Genomic DNA, 21,842 nt, shown 5'->3' on the forward strand with positions numbered 1-21,842 from the left:
ATTGAAATCATACCTCAATTTCATTCCCCAGCGATAGAAAGATTGTCATTTTCTGACATATATCATTGTGAAGCTGAGCCAATCATTTCTATAGATTCACATCTTACAGTTCCTAGTATTTATGTTATATGAAATACATATAATGCGTACTCTTGGAGTAAGTATCCAATATGCTCTGATATATCAAAATGGAAAGTAGGATAATTTCTTTTTCTTGAAAAAAAAAAAGGAGTACTTGTGGCACCTTAGAGACTAACAAATTTATTAGAGCATAAGGTTTCGTGAGCTACAGCTCACTGTAGCTCACGAAAGTTTATGCTCTAATAAATTTGCTAGTCTCTAAGGTGCCACAAGTACTCCTTTTCTTTTTACAGATACAGACTAACACGGCTGCTACTCTGAAACCTTCTTTTTCTTGGAATATCTTCTATAAATTGATGTTCTGATCATAACCTTTGTAGTTCGAAAGGTTAGGAATTCTGCTTTTTTTGTTTTTCTGTGTAATATTATCCTTGTGTTAGACCCTTCATATCTTCTGGCTGTGATGTGAAATGATCTCCTTATGACACACTTTTCTAGATTTGTTTCTCTGCAGGGTTATGAATTTGACAAGCTCATATATTCCCAATCAGTTGGTCTAATGGGATATCGTTTTAAAATTTCCCTTTTTGCTACTCCAGGTCTTTAGAAGCATTTTGGTAACTGATCTGGATCAATCAAGTAATTTCAACAGTGTTTTATTTATGTTTGATTGGTCTAATTTTTTAGTCATAGTTTCATTCATTTAGAGTTGCCCAGCCAAGATGGCATTTGGCCACACACATATTTCTTTTAGTTTTTATTCCTCGCCATGATTCTATTCTGTTCTGCTCTACGTAGGTTCTTTTACCACACTCATAATCACCATAGTATCTGAGGCCCATTGGGTTCCTAATTTCCATTGGAATCATTGAGGATCCGAGCGTAAGTGCCTCTACACCCATTTCTGTGAGGCAGATCTAGCTGCTGAGTGTAAGACTTGGGAATATGAACACCTAAATCCCTACTGTATGTGGGAACTCGAAAGTAATTTTGTGTACCTAGCTAATTTGGTCAGGAAACAAAGGTGAACCCTCCCCACCCCACACAGTGCACAGAGGTGGGATAAAGCATCAGGCATCATGGAGGTATGATTAACATAATTGTGGGGTAAACAGTGTTTTAATCCCTACTAGGTGAAGAGAGGGGTCACGATGAGAGGACACAGTTTTACACAATAACTAGCAAGAGGGAGTTCTCCAGTACACCCACATTTTCTCTGTCTTTGCTGGCTGCTCTTGGCCCAGCAGGAGAAATGCCTACAGAGAGAGGGGTGAGTGTTCCTCTCCCAGGACTGAGCCAGTCAGGACACAGGGCAGCATTCCTCCGGCTGGTCCCATTAAACTCCCAACCCAGCTGATGTGGGGTGAGGTATGCAGGGTGTGACATGTGCACCATGCTTTGCATCTCTTGTAAAGTGATTTTGCATAAGTTTGCTGACAACAGATTTTAACAGCCTGCCCCTTTAAAGGTCTGGAGGCCTTGAGCCAGCCCTGTTCAATCACCCCTACCTGTACCATAACTAACTGCCTTCCAGCCTGAGGAGGAGGGAAAAATAGGGTCAGCAGGTAGCCTGATGAACACCTGGGTCTTCTAGGGCTGACCGGGAGGAACTCCAGGGAACAGGTTAGGCTTTCATGGAAGGGGGTTTGCTAGAAGCAGGGAATTCCAGACAGCTGTGAGGGTGATTCTAGGAAAAGCAGCCTGGGAATCTGCTCTCTGATGGAGCAAGGAAGATTTAAAGGTAGCCCAGAAGGGGTGGTGGAATCTTTTGTTTGTCTGGACTTTTGTTATCTCAGAAGGGGTTACATTTGTTTTGTGACTTGGCTGGAGGGCCCAGCCACCTCACCAGTTCTGCCCTGTGAGGGGAAGGCTGGGGGAACCTACATCAGAGGAGTAGACTGAGGCAAAGAGTGCCTGTATCACTATGTTTGACCAGGAGGGGACATGGGGCAGTCATGCCTGTGGTGCAGTCTACTATGTACCTTTGTTGAAGCCCTAAAATTCTGTAACCCTCCATTCAAGATTTACACAGATACAATGATCCTTAGGTGTGTCTTGGAAAGTTGGTTGGAAACATGGGCTTGGAAAGTCTGTGTGGTTACCAGTACAACTGGGCTCTTTAACTGGCTTTCCCTTCGTGCTTGCTTAGGATAAGCATGCATGTGTATTACGTCCCCTCTACCGGTGCTGTGTTTGTTTTCAGACTGTGGTTGGAAAATGCCTTTTCTTTTACATGCTACACTTACCCATGGGAGAAAGAAGAAAATTTGTTTAAAATAATGGGTCTGTGGGGAGGAGTTGTCCTGTGAAAATTCAGTGCTACCTCTGTTTCCCAGGTGTATTTTAAAGGGGTTTCATTTCACCACTGTACATGCCACTGTTATTTTTCGCAAGTTAGCAATTTGGGTGTGTTCTGTATCTCATGAAATCTCACTCTCACAGCATGTTACTATTGGCTGCTAGTCTGGCACTCATCCCCAGATTGTCCTGGGCTTAGTTGTGGCATTTAGGAATAGGGGATAAGGCACTGCTCTCTCGCAGGAGTAGTATGCTCCAAAAGGTATAAGCCCATTTTGGTGCCCGGTGGGATGGGGGAGGCTGCACTATGGTACTGTAGGATGGTACAGTCTGCTTCTCTTGGTGCATCTGGCCTGCTTGGGAGCTTTTGCTCTGTTTCTCTGCACCTCCATTTGGAGGAAGTGTGAACCCAGAGGCACACAGAGGGAGGAGAAGTTGCTGTGCTCTACTGAGCTCAGGGACTGTGGTTGTGACAGGCCCTTGCATGGAATGCAAAGGCTTAGAGAGGAGGCCCTATTGCAATCTATCCCTCTCTTGGGGTAATTTATTTGTGGTACTATTTTACATGCAACTACTTGGGACTGGAAACGTTTTCAACGCTGCTCATCACTCTGTCAATCCAAGGCGCCTATCAGCTTAGTATTTAAGTGCTGAACAGTGATATAAGGTAAGACGAAGATAATCTGCTTCTGAGACAGGCAACGGACCAAGCATGGATTAATTTAACCCCTAGATTATTGCTGTAACTTCTATAATACAAAATGACTCCCACCCCATATAGTGCGCACATAATCACAACACCAGCACATTCTCTCAACTAAGCAGCGAGATGGAATAGTGGAAGCCCACACAGTAGCCTGAAACTTTAATGATTCCCTGCTTATTATATAAGTCTCTTCATTCTAAAGCCATAAATTCCTATTAGGGTATTAATGTAAGGTCAGTTTCTAGACCTCTTTCAAGGTACTTAAGAGGTCAGAAAAATGCATTGCAGAGCACAGTTGCCTTGGATAAGGAATATTTACAGCAGCTATGTACCATTCAAACCAGCAGACACAGAAGCATCTGTGGGAAACCTGCATTTGTTCCAGTTTCAGTCCCTCCCAACAGATGTTGCCATGCGGTACTAAGACAGTGCAAAGAAACAAATGTTGGCTGGAAGGAGGACATCTAGAGCTGTTCTTGTCTAATTACTTGAAAGGAAAAGAGAATTAATGAGGGAAACCTAAAGATGTACAGTAGCTGGCACTGTCAACAGTTGTGATAGAAAGTCCTGTCAGTTCTGTGTTTTCACAGGAAGTAATTTACCTTATTGATATTCAAGAAAAAAGGAATAATTCTTTGTATTTATTTATAAATATATGCATATTATGAACCTCTTCCTGAATTTACCAAAAGAATTGAAAGACGCATAACAAGTCTTCTGCCCACAATAGGCAGTATAATGGTTACTGAGACTGATGACAATTTACAATCCCTTGCCAAGAGGAATAGTTACATGGTATCTCACCTTTCCTGTGTGCCTGGAAGATCAATAGTTAAGACTCTGGTGGACTGAGAGAATGTGTTCCAGAGTCAGAACACTGCATTTCCAATCCCTAATGGTTAAATACAGGCTATGTCTGGAGGAATTATCACAGTAGTTGTAGCAGTATTTAAAGAGACAGACAGCACCTTAAGTAACCAGGACCACACCATATTAATTGGATATTAGTGGGATTAGCTGCTAATCTGGTGATTTTTATTCATATGCGCATGGTTGAATTAACCAACAATATACTGCAAGGAAGAAATTTTCCTTCATGGCATATTGGCAAGGAACTTAATTTTTTTTTATTTCCCCCCCACTCTTCTTTGGATCAGTGATCAAATGTTGGGAACAGGTGATTGTATCCCATGTGATCAGTTTCTTATGATGGCTGAACGGGGGAAGGGCATGCATGGGTAGCTCTAGGTTTTTCCCACCACGTACTTCTCCCTTTAGTTACCATTATTATTTATTGTTTGCATTACTGTAGCACTTAGGATATACCTACACTGCAGCTGAGAGAGCGCCTCCCAGCAGGGGTAGACAGACTTGTGCTAGCTTCGTTCGAGCTGCTGAGCTAAAAATAGCAGCGATGACATTGTGACAATGACAGAGACTCAGGACAGCGGGTGACTAGCCTTGCATCAGTGTCTACGATCCATGGCCCAGCTGCCTTTATTCTTTTATCTCAAGAATCTCCAGTTGACTCCAGGGAAATGGAAGCGCAGCCCCCCTTGGTGTAGTGCAGCAGCTCGGTGAGTCAGCGTTTAACCCTTCTGTTGTCATCTGAACACTCGGGCAAGTACACCATCCGACAGCCTTCTCTATTTGCAATAGAGACTGAGCAGAAGAGGTCTGTTGCATGACTACTTCATGATCACAGGAACATAGTCGGATGTTGGTAAATCTTTGGTGTGAGGCCAGCAAAACTGTGGACTTGAGTAAAAGTACCAGGAATAACCACACATGCCAGCAAATAGCAAAGAAGCTGGCAGTGTTGCAAATTTAATGGAGTGGTGACCAGCGAAGGGAGCAGATGAAGTGGTTTAGGATGGAGCTGACAGGAAAACCAGGAACAAGAACCACACCTTAGGTGACTCGTTGACATCATGTCCATTTTATGAAGCGTTTGATCAGGTGCTGGACAGTGTGCCAAGCAGAGACCCAACTGTGGTACGTGATGGTCAGCCAGGACAATGCTCTGCTGGCCCCAGAATCCAGCATGGGGACCGTTGGGATGGGAGTCAGCAGCAGGTGCTGAGTGCGGACAGTGAAGTGACTCTGTTGCTGAAACCGGTCCCAGAGGAGCAGCACATCTAGGGGCCATACTCTGAGGAGCTGTTTGATGCCACCCCTGGGGAGCAGTCTGCTGTGGAGCCTGCAGCAGACACAGAAGGAACAGAAACTGCCCTGAGTGTGGTAAGTTTCCGGCTCCGTTTTAATGTTTGTTGATACTATAATGGGAGGGATTTCCATTCGATGAACCAATGCAAAAGTTATTAGAAGCCCCAGCACATGTATCTGCTAATGGCCGATTGTCTGCCACCAGCGGCTTGGCTCCCTCTTCCTCCACCGCGTGGCGTTCAAAATGGTGACCAGAAAATGCAAAACAGTAAAAACACCTTGAAAGTGAATATTTATTTGAGACGGCACAGATTTTTGCTAGGGCATTCCTGTTCCTTAAAAATAATAATCGTACATCGCCATGTCTGTAAGTATGCCGTTCTGTAACCACTGAACGACGTAACAAGCCACCTGGAAACAGTGATTCTAGTCCACTTTCAGCAAAAGGCAGTCCATGCAACATAGGTGACAAAATCCAGAGGTGCCAAATTTGACTGGGCATTGAAATTTTGTACAGAAACGTGGCAGGAGGCAGAGGGGTAAGGAAGATGGCTGTGCAGTTCTGGGTGTTTCCATGCAGCCATAACAGGCTAAGCCTTGTGGAAGCTAATGCAGCATCCTGTTGATTTCCCTCATGAATTTTGACCCAATCCCAGGCGTTGATAGTTGCAAACTTTTCCTGAAGCAGGAACTCCAGATACATAGTAGCATTTTGGAGAAGAGAATATTTTCCAGGGCCACCTCAGTAGCTGACCAGCCCACTTCACTCATAGATATGTTGTTCAGTCACTATATGTGCGAATATTTCAGTTGCACACACTGCAGGTTTCCCACCAGCAGTTCGGGATAACATCTCCCTTTACCAATCAGCCACAAGAACTGTTATGTCCTCCAAAATGTTGGAAGGCCTGAAATGATAGAAGAAGCTTTTGCAGCGTGGCCACTGAGCGGCACCCACCCGCACCCAACCCAAATAGTTCTGCAAGGTTTAAGAAAGCGAAAAACAATTTTGCATTTTTAACTTACCATGGTCTATGCACTTACTTCACTGTGATTAACCAGGCTGTGTCCAGAGGCCTTCTGTGATCTGAAGTATCCCTCTCACAAAATATTGAAGTTTAGTTTGGAAAGTAACATTTTATGTCTTTGAAATTCCAGAAGGATTTTTTCTGTGCTCCTGCATTGAGCTATTTGAGACAATAACCTCGTGTCTTGTCCTGTTCCAGCTCCCTCAACATCTACTGGCTGCAGTACCTCTGCAGCTCACCCACACCGCAACAGAAGTCTGAGCCAGTGTATCTTCATGAGCCATTCCAAGAGGAAGTGTTTCCATGCTGAACTTCTGATTGGAATTCTGGACAGGGCCAACAAGCAGGTCCAGTATCAGACAGAGGAACTTGTGGCTAGAGGAAAGGCATGGTGAGAGGAAAGGCTCAGGCTAGCTGCACAGCTTGAGGACAGGGTTTCGGTGCAGTTCCTGGAACAGGAATGGTGGCTAAGGGAGAAAGAACGGTTTGAGCGGTTAATACCGCTAAAAGTAACAAGAGTACTGGTTTCTGCTTGCATGACCCACACCACAGCGTGAGTCCCCTGTGTGGTACCAAGAGATGCAGTCCAGAAAAAGCTTGAAAAACTCCATGGCTGGGTGACCTAGGCAATTGGGCTCCATGAGTGGCTGAGCAGGGCAGGGGGTGCCTCCACCTCTCCCCCGGTGCCAGGTGCATGGCAAATAGGGAAAGAAGGGAAAGGAGAATGGGGGCCCAAGGGACATGTAGTGGTAAGGGGTTTCTGTCTTGTATATGGTTTCACTGCTTGCCCTTGTCCATACACTTCTTGGTTTTGCTAAGTAGTGGTGAGATAATGGCAGCTGGCCTGCCTGGCAATGGGTGAATGTTGTACTTTTCGAATGCATATTTATAAATAAATCTCTTTATTTTGTCAAGAAAGTTTATTGCTGTCACTGCATCACTTCATACACTTTGTATTTAAAATAATAAAGGTTCACCTCTGGCTTCACAAAGATTGTGAAGAGCACAGCAAGCCACAGTAATGCTCACAGCATTGATGACACTGGAATCCAAGAGTATGCAGTGATCTCCAACAGGATTTCACACTACCAAATGCATTCTGCAACTGCTCAGAGTGTAATCAATGCATCTTTTGCCAGGGCCTCTGGAGTCAGGTTCAGTTTCATAAGCCAAGACAAAAGAGGGCATGCAGGGTCCCCTAGAATAACAGTGGGGACATTAATTCTGTTTATGACAATGTCATTTGGTGGGAATAGTGTACCAGCCTGTCCATGAATGCAGACTCCCAATGGGCAGAAAACCATGGCATTATGAACTTTCCCAGTGCAGCCCCCTGTTGACATTCATAAATTCACCTCTGTGTCCACAAGGGCCTGCATAACAATGTGGTAGTACCCTTTGTGGTTTGTGTACTCCTTGAGGAGGGCAAACTATGGGCATATGAGTTGCATTAATGGCCCCAGTGCAGTTTGAAAACCCCATTCTCTCAAAACCAGCAATTACTTCAGGAATATCTTTTATGCCTGCCATCTTGGGATAAACCAGATGTCTGATTGCCTCAGAAACCTTTGCCACAACTTTACCCACCATTGATTTTCCAACACCAAACTGGTTGGCAATGGATGTTGTCATAAATATAAAGGGAAGGGTAAACTGCTTTGAAATCCCTCCTGGCCAGGGGAAAGCTCCTCTCACCTGTAAAGGGTTAAGAAGCTAAAGGTAACCTCGCTGGCACCTGACCAAAATGACCAATGAGGAGACAAGATACTTTCAAAAGCTGGGAGGAGGGAGAGAAACAAAGGGTCTGTGTGTCTGTCTATATGCTGGTTTCTGCCGGGGATAGACCAGGAATGGAGTCTTAGAACTTTTAGTAAGTAAGCTAGCTAGGTATGTGTTAGATTATGATTTCTTTAAATGGCTGAGAAAAGAATTGTGCTGAATAGAATAACTATTTCCGTCTGTGTATCTTTTTTGTAACTTAAGGTTTTGCCTAGAGGGGTTCTCTATGTTATGAATCTAATTACCCTGTAAGATATCTACCATCCTGATTTTACAGGGGGGGGATTTCTTTATTTCTATTTACTTCTATTTTTATTAAAAGTCTTCTTGTAAGAAACTGAATGTTTTTCATTGTTCTCAGATCCAAGGGTTTGGGTCTGTGGTCACCTATGCAAATTGGTGAGGCTTTTTATCCAACATTTCCCAGGAAAGGGGGGGTGCAAGTGTTGGGAGGATTGTTCATTGTTCTTAAGATCCAAGGGTCTGGGTCTGTAGTCACCTAGGCAAATTGGTGAGGCTTTTTACCAAACCTTGTCCAGGAAGTGGGGTGCAAGGTTTTGGGAAGTATTTTGGGGGGAAAGACGCGTCCAAACAGCTCTTCCCCAGTAACCAGTATTTGTTTGGTGGTGGTAGCGGCCAGTCCAAGGACGACGGGTGGAATATTTTGTACCTTGGGGAAGTTTTGACCTAAGCTGGTAAAGATAAGCTTAGGAGGTTTTTCATGCAGGTCCCCACATCTGTACCCTAGAGTTCAGAGTGGGGGAGGAACCTTGACAGATGTATAGCATTCTGGGGTAGCCAGCTTCCAGTTATAGCAACCTGCTTTTGGACGGGCACTGGCTACCCTTGTGTGTCTTTACACTGGAGGATCAGGGCAAGCTGCTCGCAGAGCACTAGAAATGTAGCTTTCTTCATCCAAAAGTTCTGGATGCACTGCTGGTCATCCCAGGTCTGCATGATGATGTGGTCCTGCCTAATGAAACCCAGCCTACGTAGGGGGCTTCAGCAGCTATGCCAAGTGTCATGAGTAGCATCAGCCAGTTCGAGTCTGCCATGTCTGTGTCTTCTTCCTCCTGCTACATCATTAGCTCTGTCAGGTGCCTTTGGTGGGTCAGAAAGTGCTGCCAAAATGTCCACCTGAAACTCACAGAAGCTCTGCCTAAAGTGCAAGTAAGAGACGTTCTTCAAATGGCACCTCCTCCGTGTTGCTGGCTCTACAAGCTGGAGCGTACAGACTAAAATGGTGGCTCGGCAGGATGTGTGGGTTGGCTGTTCAAACTTCCTGTAATGTACAGGGTGGACAGTCTTTTTTTCTTACAGTACACCATGGTCAAAGGGCGAGAGCAGCCACATTTCAAGAGGGCACTAGGGAGTCTGGGATATGGTTGGTTTGACTCAGTTCTGTATGCTGCAGTGTGGATGGCAGAGCCCCAGGTTTGCACCCAAGTTAGAAAATTCTTAATGTAGGGTTGACAATCAGTGTAGATGCTCAAGCCCTGGTTTCTGTAACCCAGGGTCCACTATTTGAGTCCTGCTAAGCCTGAGCTTATATTGCAGTGTAGACCTACCCTTAGGGAACTTCTACACTGGAATAAAAGACCTGTGGCACTGCCGTGGCTAGCCTGGGTCAGCTGACTTGGGTTTGCAGGACTCAGGCTGTGTAGATGTCTGGGCTCGGGCTGGAGCCCGGGTTCTGGGACCCTCCCTCCTTGCCCAAATGTCTACATAGCAATTTTACAGCCCCGCAGCCTAAGCCAGCTAACCCAAGCCAGCCATGGGTGTTTAACTGCTGTGTAGACATACCCTTAGGGGCCCTAGCTGAGATCAGGGCTCTGTTGAGATAGGCACTGTGTGTACAGAAGTAAGAGATGGTCCCTGTCGGGAAAACCTTATGATCTAAGGTCCTGATTCATAAAGGTACTTAAGCACATGCCTAACTCGAAGAACATAAGTAGTTCCCATTGACTTCAGTGCTTAAGTGCCTTTCTGAATTATGGTCTAATGACAAAACAAAGAGTGTTGTCCCTGTATAAAGCACTTTACAGATGGAAAACTGAGGCACTGAGTAGATTAACTACTCATGGTCACACAGGGAATACAGGGCAGCGCTGGGAATTGCACCCACATCTCCTAATTTCCAGTTCAGTGCCTTACCCACAAGACCATCCTTCTCTTCAGATGAGCCTTCCTCACAGTTTCAAAGCCCCTGCCCCTGTTCAGTAACTGGGTCAGTTTCACATGCAACAGGTGAGTGTATCTTTAATTGCTGCTACTTTGCTGACACCACACTAAAATTTTGGAAAGTTTAAAATTACAGGGTACATATTAACAGCTTCAGAGCACAGCAACTATTTCAACTTTCTCCTCCATTATACTTGATAGAGATTTTGAAAAGCAAATAGAAATCTTATCCTGGCTGTGTCCACACATGAATCTTTGTTGTGCCTGTTTAAAAATGCTGATTAACCTTTGTCAAGTTAGTATGTGTTCTGAACCCTTTTCCTTTTCAAATTACTACAGAGCTCATTTCCTGTGAAAATAATCACACTGAATGCAGCCATGGTTGTCTTGAAACATCTAGAGGGCCTGTTTGCTTCTGTCCTGAGGGATCAGTGCTCAGAGTAGATGGCAAAACATGCTCAGGTAGGATTATTAACATTTTTCTTGCTTTAATGAGTGCTAAAGTCTGTGTTTATTGCTGGTGCTGAGCACCAAAGCTGGGTGATGGTGTTTCACACTAGCTTTGTGCAGCTGAGGATGACTGTGCAAGGCAGCTGAGAATCATGCTCTTTGATTGGATGAACAGAACTCATCTGTACCAATAAGCATTTCTTGCCGGCGGCATTTGAACCTCCTCAGGCCGTATTCTGCTTGCCCTTTTTGTAAATGCTAATCTGGACGCTCCACAGATGTTTGTTCCGGAATACACACATTAACAATTTCCCCTTGGCAGAGTCTCTCAGCAGGCACAGCACAGAGAATACAGCTCAAAAGTTGAACAAGGTGGTGGTGGGGATTAGCAGAGGTGACTTTGCAGTTTCCCAGATTCTGGGCTGTCTAACTTATGTCAGCCTTAGCTCAGCTGCCTATGGGCTGCTGTGAGGCCTGAATAGCTGTAGTATAAAGCGTTTTTGTTACTTGCCCTCCACTGCTGACACCTGCTCCCAATGGGGGGACTGTGTAGGGCTACTTTGCCGGCCCTGTGAAGTTTTGGTGTCACAGGAATTCCCCCTGGGCCATTGGGGGCCCCTTTACAGCTCCTCCATATTTTGGAGTGTTATAGGAGCCATGATCTAAGAAGGGTCAAGGGGGTGGGGATAGTTTTAGGCAGTGTGGCTTAGTTGAGTCAGTTTATGTAGCCAATGGGTATGTCTGCACTGCAGCTGGGTGTGTGCCTTTGGACCAGAGGTGGGCAAACTACAGCCTGCGGGCCACATCTGGCCCGTGGGTCCCTCCTGCCCGGCCCTTGAGCTCTCAGCCAGGGAGGCTCGCCCCCTGCCCCCCACTGCAGTCCCCCTCCCCCGCAGTTATGCTGCCGCGTGGGCAGGGCTCTGGGTGGTGGGGCTGTGTGCCCCTGCAGGGCAGCGCAGCAGGCTCCGGCCGGGTGGTGCAGCTGCCAGACATACTGCTCTGAGTGGCATGGTAAGAGGGCCGGGGCTGGGGGGTCTCAGGGGGCAGTCAGGGGACAGGGAGCAGGGGGCGGTTGGATAGGTGTGGGAATCCCGGGGGGCCTGTCAGGGGGCGGGGCTGTGGATAGGGGTCGGGGCAGTCAGGGGCAGAGGGGGTTGGATAGGGGCGGGGGGTCCAGGGAGGGGGCCATCATGGGATAAGGAGCAGGGGTTAGATGGGTCAGGGGTTCTGAGGGGGGCAGTCAGGGGGCGGGAAGTGGGAGGGGGTGGATAGGGGGTGGGGCCAGGCTGTTTGGTGAGGCACAGTCTTTCCTACCCGACCCTCCACACAGTTTTGCAACCCCAATGTAGCCCTCGGGCCAAAAAGTTTGCCCACCCCTGCTTTAGACATTTGTGGCACAGGTAGTGGCTTGGTCTAGCTGTTCAAGTACAAGACCAACCAACCCTCCTCGGTCTGTCCTCAGGTGGCTGGCATGTGCTGCAACATCCACCCAGGTATTTTTATCACGCTAGCTCGTGTGGAGGAATGGTCTCTTTTGGTATGGGTAGGGCTGTGCAGTGATTTATTTTTTTTAAATCTAGTAAATCATTTGCACTCTCCATTCTCCCAACAAGGTGGCTTAAGCTTAGAAAATGAAACAACAAAACATGATGTTCTGGCCTGTCAAGTTAGAAGATCAATGAGTTTCATTGCTTAATTACCCTAACCCATTTCATCTTCTGGTGAGAGAATGGCTTTAATTTGCTGTACCATGGGACAAAGCACAAATATTCAGTGTCTGATGGAAGTAGTTACTTTCTGTAGATTTGACTAGAGTTCTGTTGAGTAAAATAAGCTGACTTAAATAATCAACACCTGCAAACTCTGTTCATATGTCCTACTGCCCCTGTTGTAAATCTTCAACAGGAGATGTAACAGAAGGAGCTGATCATGTTCACCCATGTTGGTAACCTTTGGCCTTTAACAATAATGCGGAAAATCTTTGGCAACAATAAAATCTATCTCATAGTTGAAATCATAATTGTATGGGTTGTTCTGTTGCTGATACTTGTGATTTTATAGTGTTTTATATTATAACTACAATTTAATTCTTAAAAAATGCTCTGTTTAAGGTTGTACATCTCTGGATAATGGTGGATGTAGCCAGATTTGTACCTCTTTAAGTCCATCTTCCTGGGAGTGTGGTTGTTTTCCTGGATATAAGCTGCAGGGGGATAAAAGACACTGCACTGCTATAGGTCAGTATTGAAGTGTTCCTGGATATTCCTGGCCATATAACAAGAAAGTTATAACAACTTTTAAAGGGGATTGGGTATTTTGGATCACTCTTTAACATTTTTTAATTAATTGGAATGAATTTGAGGAATATTGGTAGTTTGGGAAAATAAAACATGGTGAAATATATCACGACGTACATAACTACATAGTTCAGTCTCCCTTGCAACAGATAGTTTCTTTTAGTCAACTTCAGTCGTTTGAGGGGCCCCATCCTGCATTGTGTAGCATGGGGGAGGGGATTGTTGTGTCCCAGAAGTAAATGGGGAGCCGTGTGTGCAGCAGTCTGCTGATGTGCTACACAATGCAGGATTGGGGTCTAGGTTTTTATATGTGAGGGCTGGGCAAGGCATGGCCAGCTGAGGGCCCTCTATTGCATAAGTTATTTTCACCACTGATCCAAAAAAGCCCAAGTTTGTTGACATGTATGTCCCAGTGCAAGGCCCATCTATTTGGGGTGAGGATAGCGGTGGTGGGCAGATAGTAGATTGGTTTTTGGAGTGAATCTTTACTTCTAGATTTTTGTCAGTGTTAGATGTTATGTTATGTATTATACATATGCCCAGAGAGGTTGCATTTTATAAATTTAAAAATGAATCAGTTGCATTGTCAAACATCAGGCATATGAGAGTGTGCACATCTGCACTGTGCAGTTTTACTCCGTGCATGTCAATACCAATCTGCAGTCTTTGCTATTACAGTGCAAAGCTCCTTATGGTCCCTCACTGTCAAGTGAACTGGATTGTATGGTGGTGTTGTGATGTACACTTTATACGAGGAAGGATTTTCTTACGGCTAAGTTGCTGGACTGGCACTGAAGAGATGTGGGTTCAATTTCTGCCTCTGCCACAGACTCTGTGTGCCCTTGGACAGATGACAGGGCTCTGATCCTGCAAACACTTAACATATGTTTACTTATAGTCTCCTGTGAAGTGGAAAGCATGTACATGCTTGCAGGATTAGGACCTAAGGCTCTGTGCTTCAGTTTCCCCACCCTTCCTTTCATCCTTTGTCATTCACTATTTCTATTTAGATTGTAAATTCTTTGGAGCAGAAAGTCTCTCTTACAACTTGGTTGTACAGTGCCTCACACAGTGGTGCCCTAATCTCTCTTGTAGCCTCTGGGCAACACTGGAATGCAAATGACGACAGCAGCAATAATTAATTTATGTTGGGGGGATTAATTGAGACTGTCAGACTAACTTCATTGGTGAAGTAAGTGAGATTTAAGTCAAGGACCCAAGGGTGAAAGGCTAGTTCAATAAACTAAAGCACTACCAAGCTCCCTTCCTTTGCATTGTAAAATGCTAATTTAGGGTCTGTCGATGCTGCAATCGGAGGTCCGATTGCAGCTCAGGTAGGCGTACCCGTGCTAGCTTTAATTTAGTTAGCGTGGCTAAAAAGAGCAATGAAGATGCAATGGCACAGACACCAGTGTGTGCTAGCAAAGCAAATATGTACCCAGGGTTCTGGGCAGACTTGTACAATCTGCTCTGAAATCCATGTGCTGCTAGCTTGGTTAAAGCTAGCACAAGTATGCCTAATTTTGGTTGCTGCGTTGACGTGCTGTTAGCGGTTCCCACAGTATGGGCTGTGGGGGAAGGAGGGAGTGTGGCTTTCAGTCTATGTTCTTTATTTTAACACTTCCCTTTCTGTTTCTTTGTTAAATAAAAGACATCCTTATTCAGCTTGTGTATACCTGGGCCCAGACTTTCAGCCTTTCCTGAGACAAAACTTCTAATGACTTTTATAGGACTTTGCCTGAGGAAAGAACTGAGTAATAACTAAGTAAGGACTTCATGATTTGCTCTGTGCATGTCCAGCATATCTATGCAGTCACCTGTGCAGAAGAGTTAAGTGCCAGTTTAAAATTTAGCAATAAAAGGAAAAGAGGCAATTGCTTTCAGTGATAGACAATTAACTTTTTCCTTCTTCATTGATGAGATCTTGTTGATGTTGAACTTTGATTAAGATGATGGAAACAAAAGAGCGAGGAGAGACAGAGAGGAGAAATGTGCACTCTAATTGCTTTTTCACACATAAAGCATCTTATGTACAGATTACTTTGGGCGTAGAAGAATTAACATGCATGCAAAATTTCATTAACAGGCCCCAGGCCATTTTTGTTATTTGCAAATGGCCAGGACATCCGCCGCATCAGTTTTGATGGAACAGATTACACAAGTTTACTCGACTGGCAGATGGGCATAGTCTTAGCACTGGACTATGACCCAGTTGAAAGTAAGGTAAGGCATTAAAAATGAGAGGATTTTGAAGTGGTGTGAGGACAAATGGATTGTGCTTCCTTGTACCTTAACCTTTGTGCTGCCAATGATCCAGATGACATGCTGTGCTGATATTATTCCGTTGAATGTCCAGCAACACGGTTGGTGTGGTGTTCTGTCTCAAGTAGGGTGCTAAACACAAGCCCACTGGTTAAATTTGACCCTTCAGTTCTGTCTCTTAGTTTAATGTAGTCCATATGCCAAAATGGCTGGATTTCCCACATAGTTTTAAGCATGACTACAAAGAGATACCGTGGGTCTCTTATATTGGACCAACTTCTGTTTGTGAAAAGGACGCTGTCTCGAACAAAAACATTTGTGTAATCAATTGATTTCTCACTTTAAACTTCAGAATCATTTCCTGGAAATGTATCGGGTGCTTTTATTGAGGGATCATAGAAAATCAAGGCATCTTTACCACTGTTACATATCAAAACCCATACAATATGTAGAGGCTCTTTTAACAAGCATTGCACCCAATTCTCCTAGTAGCGTTAAACCAACCTTCTGCAAATGTGGCAAGCTTGTTAGCTTTACAGAATGTGGTCCTGATTCTGCCTGGTGTTCCTTCTGGACCCAGGAGTCAGCCCACATGGAGCAGCTTGCCAGATTAGGACCAGTGAGTACTGCCTCATCCCAGTGCTCTAAGCTTGGTGAATTTGGAAGAGGGGTAGTCGAATGCTGCTTTGTTAAGCCTTGTATAACAGACAGTTTTCTCCTTATAATGAGACTTATCTCCACTGTTCTCTAAGATAATGCAGTATGCTCAAGTTTATCTGAATACCCTGGGGGACGCAGATTTTATTTGGATAATTGGGAGTTCAGATAAATGAGAGGGCAGCTTCTCACCCCAGTTCCCCAGGGGTCTTCCTTGCTGTCAGAAACAGCTAGACAGGGTATAGACATTGCTGTTGTCACAGCACATGGGCAGTAACAACAAGGCAGCAGACTCCGTAGCACCTGGCTCCTGTGGCTGCTTGGCTGGCGCACACATGCCCCAGCATTACCTCCTGGGGGCAGCTGAGGGAGCAGCATGGAGGCTGCGCAGAAGATGGAGCTGGGCACCTCTGCCCCGCCCCGCTCACTCCATTCCCCCCTCCCTCTGTCACTTGCTCTCCCCCACCCTCACTTACTTTCACTGGGCTGATGCATGGGTTGCGGTGCAAGAGAGGGTGCAGGCTCTGGGCTGGGGCTGAGAGGTTCGGTGGGAGGTGGCTCCAGGCTGAGCTTGGACCAGCTGGTTGGGGTACAGGAGGGGGTGTGGGCTCTGGGAGGGAGTTTGGCTGCTGGAGGGGGCTCGGGGCTGGGGCAGGGGGTTGGGGTGCAGGACGGGGTGACGGGTGCCTCGGTCGGCTCCTGGTTGGCAGCACAGTGGGGCTGAGGCAGGCTCCGTGCCTGCCCTGGCCCCACACCACTCCCAGAAGTGGCCTGCATGTCCCTGCAGCCACTGGTGGGGGAGTCAGGGGGTCTCTGCATGCTGCCCATGCCTGCAGGTACCACCCCCACAGCTCCCATTGGTGGCAGTTCCCGGCCAATGGGAGTTGCAGACTTGGTGCTGTGGGCAGGGGCAGCACACGGAGTGCCCTGTCCCCCCAGGGGTCGCAGGGATGTGGTGGCCACTTCCGGGAGTGGCCAGGTGCCGCCAGACTTTTAGTAGCCTAAAATCTCCCAGTTTGGCTGCAAGCAAAATACCCATTGAAGTTAGTGAGAGTTTGCCCGAGTTGAGTTTTTAAAGGCTCAAGAAAAATCTACAGTCAGTGCAAAGGCATTAATGTTGTTGTTAGCATTTGCAGTGAAGTTTTAGTGTTATTTTGTATGCTGTTTTGCAGTTCAGGATACAATTCTCTGCTGATACCAAATATAAAATGACTTCCCCCCCCCCTCCTACAAATGGTGGTAACCATAACTCTAAACAGTGGAGAATTTCAGATTTCGTCTAAGACCTTGCAAGGTTCTCTGTGTAGGCCAGGCCGTTGTGCCTGTCTGCAGCCCCATTAGAGTTGAGTCCTGGAACACCTTGCAGGACAGGGCCTGTTATTTAAGAAAATAACAAAGACAAATGTGAAAAGAGGTGGAACAGGAGGAAATTATATCCATCCCCCTCCACACACATGCTTTCATTTACTTAAATGATCTGGCAACTAAATATTAACACATTTCTTTCTGCCTCCTCCTTCTGTTGTTTCATGGGCTGTGTTCCACTTTAGGAGGTTGCTGTGTAAAAGAGAACCTTAGGTTATTGAGGAGGTGGTATGTAGGACAGCTAGGATTTATTACTAAGCATGCTCAGCCTGCGGAAGTCATTCTGATTGAAGATAAGTGCCTGTTTGTTCGATCAATAATCACAGGATACCAGTTTATAAATAAGTGAATAGGGATTTTTCCAAAAAGAAAATTCATAGTCAGAGATGAAACAGTAAGATCAGGGAAACTGGACAGAAATGATTTGTGAAATAATTGAAAATAATTCTTATGTTTCCTCTTAACAGATTTATTTTGCACACACAGCCTTGAAGTGGATAGAACGAGCTGATCTGGATGGCTCAAATCGTGAAAAAATTATTTGTGAAGCTATAGATATACCTGAAGGTCTTGCTGTGGACTGGATTAACCGTAAATTGTATTGGACAGACAGAGGGTATGCGCTTCTCTCTGCACTGATGCCAGAGCACATGTAACATTGTCACAAGATATATGGAATAACTGAACTGTAATGTGGGAATAATTGAGATGTTACTTTAAATACAGTAGTGTTTTATCAAGTAATTGTAAGTCATTACTGACTGAAAGCTTAGCATCTGAAAATCAATGTCAAGGTGTGTAAAAAATGTGAAAGTGTGTAAAAAAAGAACAATTCTCTGTGATTCTGATATTATACTTCTCGTACAGACAAAATTCCCACTGATTTCAGCAGGAGATTTGTCTTTGTGAGGACCAGGTGATCAGGCTCAATTGCAATGAATGTAGAATATGTGCTGCATATAAGCTCATGAACATTGCTATACTATACACATGACACATCTTGGACATAGCACAGAACCATTGTCTCCTTAATCACAGACCTCCTTGAGTTAAAGGAGACTCTTTGTTAACTCACTGTCATAGAAAGGATTATGCCCTCTTTGTGCCTTAGTCACTAGTGGATAATATGATCACACATGTGAGCCAGCACATCACACTATTCACGGAGGGGAAAAAAAGCCCATCTTTGGCAAAAAGGCAGTGTTGGATTAGAGCAACACCCTAGTGGTTATATGAAAGATGAAGGATGGCTACATAGCATGACCAACATTTTACTAGACAATAAAAATTGATTCTGAATATGCAGATCATCTTCCTACTGTATGTGCTGTACTCTGAATTGCACCTTCCTCACTCTGTGATGTATATACCCAGGCGATTTTTGTTTGTGAACTGTCTGGAAAATATGTGGATCAACGTCCTGTATAAAAATTAGTAAAGTTCCTATGCCTTCCTTCAGAAGGTATCCAGAAGTTCATGGATGGATTTGTACCTTTCACACATTCTGAGCCACTGCTTTTTTTTCTCCCAGGCCTACATTCCTCCTTCCATCCTGACACTGCTGGCCCTTTCCTTTTTGAGTCAGCTAGGAATGGAAGGATGTAGGTTTCCCTTCAGTCAGATGTTAATACTATTCTGACATTTGTTCCTCTGGATAACATTTATGAGAGTAAAGTTTCTGCAATCTTTTCTGGATAAAATACAGGACTGGGAGTCAGGCCATCTGTGTTTGCTTGGGCACCACTCTGACTCAATTTCACTGTCTGTAGAGTGAGGATAATGATATGTACCTGTCTTTGTAAAGTGCTTTGAGACCTATGGATGAAATGTGCTTTAAGAAAAGTATTTATTACTTTTGTTCTTTAACACTTTTCCTCATTCAGGAGCTTATTCTCTCCTTGATTCCAATTAATGTTCTTAATAAACAGACATCCAATTCTCTACCTACCCGAAAAAAGTAGTTTGATTTCCTGCAGAGAAATCAATTTCCTGCTATCATTCTATTGGACCAGATAATGGAGCTATGACATGAATGATTAAAGCAATGGGCCAGTCAGTGCTGGCAAGACTAGCTTCTGTATTTGAAATGCCATTCATTACACTTTATGGTCAGCTAAAGAAAATGACAGTTTAAAAACTCAGTGAGTATATTTTGCTAAAAAAGGGAATGAAGATAACAGTAATGGCTCAAATTGTGTCCTGTATATTGCAGGAAGTCTTACATTGGGAGGAGTGAGTTGAACGGAATGCACAGAGAAATGATCATCAAGGAGGACATCTTCCAGCCCCGAGGGATTGCTGTTCACCCGCTAGCTAAGTAAGAAGTAATAGAAACTATTGATCTAAGAGTAGGTGGTGAGGAAGGTAAATATTACAGCTTTCCCCCCCCCTTCTCTAATTAGGAAACCAGTGTTCAGGTCCTGCCTTTTTCCCACATAAACTGCTCTCATCCTAGGATACTTGTCCACTTCTCACTGTTGGAAGTGGACTGCCCAGTGAAGCAGTAATTGGGTGTGTTGAGAGTGAAGATTGATGGAGTTGAGTGGGAGAAGTTTGCAGAGCTCCTGCCATCACTTGGCTCTATCCAGTTCTGTCAATTCTTCATCAATCAGCACCCAATTCACCTTGGAACGGGAAGAAAGCAGTAGATGACTTTTTTCTTCTTCAAGGAACTTTGACTTTTATTGTAAAGACACACATTTGCCTTTGGGACACACTGTGACCACACATGCCATCTGTCTGGTTTTGTGTGGGTGGGCAGCTGTAGCAATGGGAATCTAGAAGCAGATTTTAAAAATACTTATGGTTTCTTTTTCACTGCTGGGCTATTGTTAGTTGAGGATTAATTACAGGAATTATGTTATTACTATACGTTTTATACAATTATCACCTGGCACCGGGGATAAATTGTATATAAATAAAACTAAGCAAATATATATATATATATATATATATATATATAGTTAAAGTCACCCTCACTGGTAAATGTTATTAGTTAAAAAGGATTGTATCTTTTGCAGGACACTATATGCTCAGCTTTGAAAGTAATTTTTCCTTTTCACCAGGGAAGGGATTTTATTGCAGTTATCATATTCACGTTTAAGTAACATTGCAGTCTTTGAAGTCATATCCACAATAATCTACTGGATGTGAAGGTGCACGAATATAAACATATATTTGCACTTTTATCTTAATTACATATCTGGTGGTGCATACATAATATGTTGATGGGGACATTAGAACCACCAAGTGATAGATTCGGGTTATTGGTGAAATCCTGGCCTTATTGAAGTTAATGGACTCCTATGGACTTTATTTGGATTTCACCCTGTCTGTAACAGGATGGTTTCTAAAACCTGAAATAGTGTTGCAGGGTTTTTCAGAGTCATTTTGATGTCAGGTATGTTTATCCTGCAGGAAAGTGCACTATAATTACTGCTGAGTGAAAAGAGTAGGTGGACCTTGTTAACCCCATCCAGGAAATAAAAGATTTTGGAAAGTGGTGATGGAACAAGGGTATGGAACACAGAGGGTCTCTAGGGAAAACACTTAGGAATACCTGAGTTTGGGAAGCTAGTTATAAGTTATCAATGGCAATAAAGTAAAATCTCAAGTTGAAAGTAAGATTGACCTATATATAGTGTGTCACAGAATGTCGGAGTTTTATGGTCTAGTTCCTGAAAAAGTAGGCAGAAGTCCAGGCGAGTTTTGATTACTGTTGACAAGATGATTATTTTTGAAACAGTAACTGATGAATCATTGTTTAAAGTTGAAGCAAAAGCTGTATTGGAGAGGGACAGATATGGTGGGGTGTGGAATTAGAGCCCAGTGAAAATGTCCCTGTTGAGAAGTTAAAGGCTAAAGAAACAACAAAGGACTATGGTAGTTTCCATGATGGTAAACGTCAGTATTAAAGATGAAATTCAAAGTCAAACAAGAGTATTAAGAACATTGTGGGACAGATGATACTCTCCATTAGCAGTCCTTTGATGACAGAGGAACTGCTTGTGTCAGGCTAGTAGGATTTGGGGCCTATATGAGTATATTTAACAAAGGCAGATAACTTGGCCAAATTCATCCTTTGATGTAACTCCACTGAAGTCACTGGGATTACACCAGGGAAATTCTGAGGCCCCAAAATGATTAGTGATTCTGCATGCCTTAATTTTTAAATGCCCAACTTGAGTCACTTTAAAGGGGCCTGATTTTCAGAAAATGTTGAGCCCTCAACCTCTGAAAATCAGGCTTCTTTATGCTATCTCGGTTGGGCACCCATAAACTGAGCATCAAGAATCTTTACTTAGTTTGAAAAATTTGGGACAGGGCTCATTTTTGGTTTCTTTTAATATATAAAACAAAATAGAAGAAAATAATTTCCTGGCTGACTTGCTTACAGAGATGTGCATTCAGGATTCCATGTGTGGCCTGTAACAGCTGTTGCTATCACAGTGCCTAAAGCAGCAATCACTCCATTATTATAGAGTGTTATAGTATTATCATCTGTTGCAATGGAAACGGAGAACCCTAAACTCGGTAAGAAGCTGATGAGGGAAATGTTTCTTCAGAGATTTT

At 44.2% G+C, this 21,842-nt stretch overlaps 1 protein-coding gene across 3 annotated transcripts in view; it reads left to right on the forward strand.

Moving 5' to 3' along the window:
* Window positions 1-21,842, forward strand: part of EGF (epidermal growth factor) — an 88,203-nt gene that overhangs the window by 34,304 nt on the left and 32,057 nt on the right. For all 3 annotated transcript variants that reach the window (XM_073340890.2, XM_073340892.2, XM_073340893.2), the window contains 5 exons: window positions 10,579-10,701; window positions 12,801-12,926; window positions 15,073-15,209; window positions 17,738-17,886; window positions 19,483-19,587. In XM_073340890.2, coding sequence (XP_073196991.1) covers window positions 10,579-10,701; window positions 12,801-12,926; window positions 15,073-15,209; window positions 17,738-17,886; window positions 19,483-19,587 — 640 coding nt within the window. The remainder of the gene's footprint in view (window positions 1-10,578; window positions 10,702-12,800; window positions 12,927-15,072; window positions 15,210-17,737; window positions 17,887-19,482; window positions 19,588-21,842) is intronic.

This window comes from Lepidochelys kempii, chromosome 4 (genome assembly GCF_965140285.1).
Source record: "Lepidochelys kempii isolate rLepKem1 chromosome 4, rLepKem1.hap1, whole genome shotgun sequence".
NCBI classification, from domain to species: Eukaryota; Metazoa; Chordata; order Testudines; family Cheloniidae; genus Lepidochelys; species Lepidochelys kempii.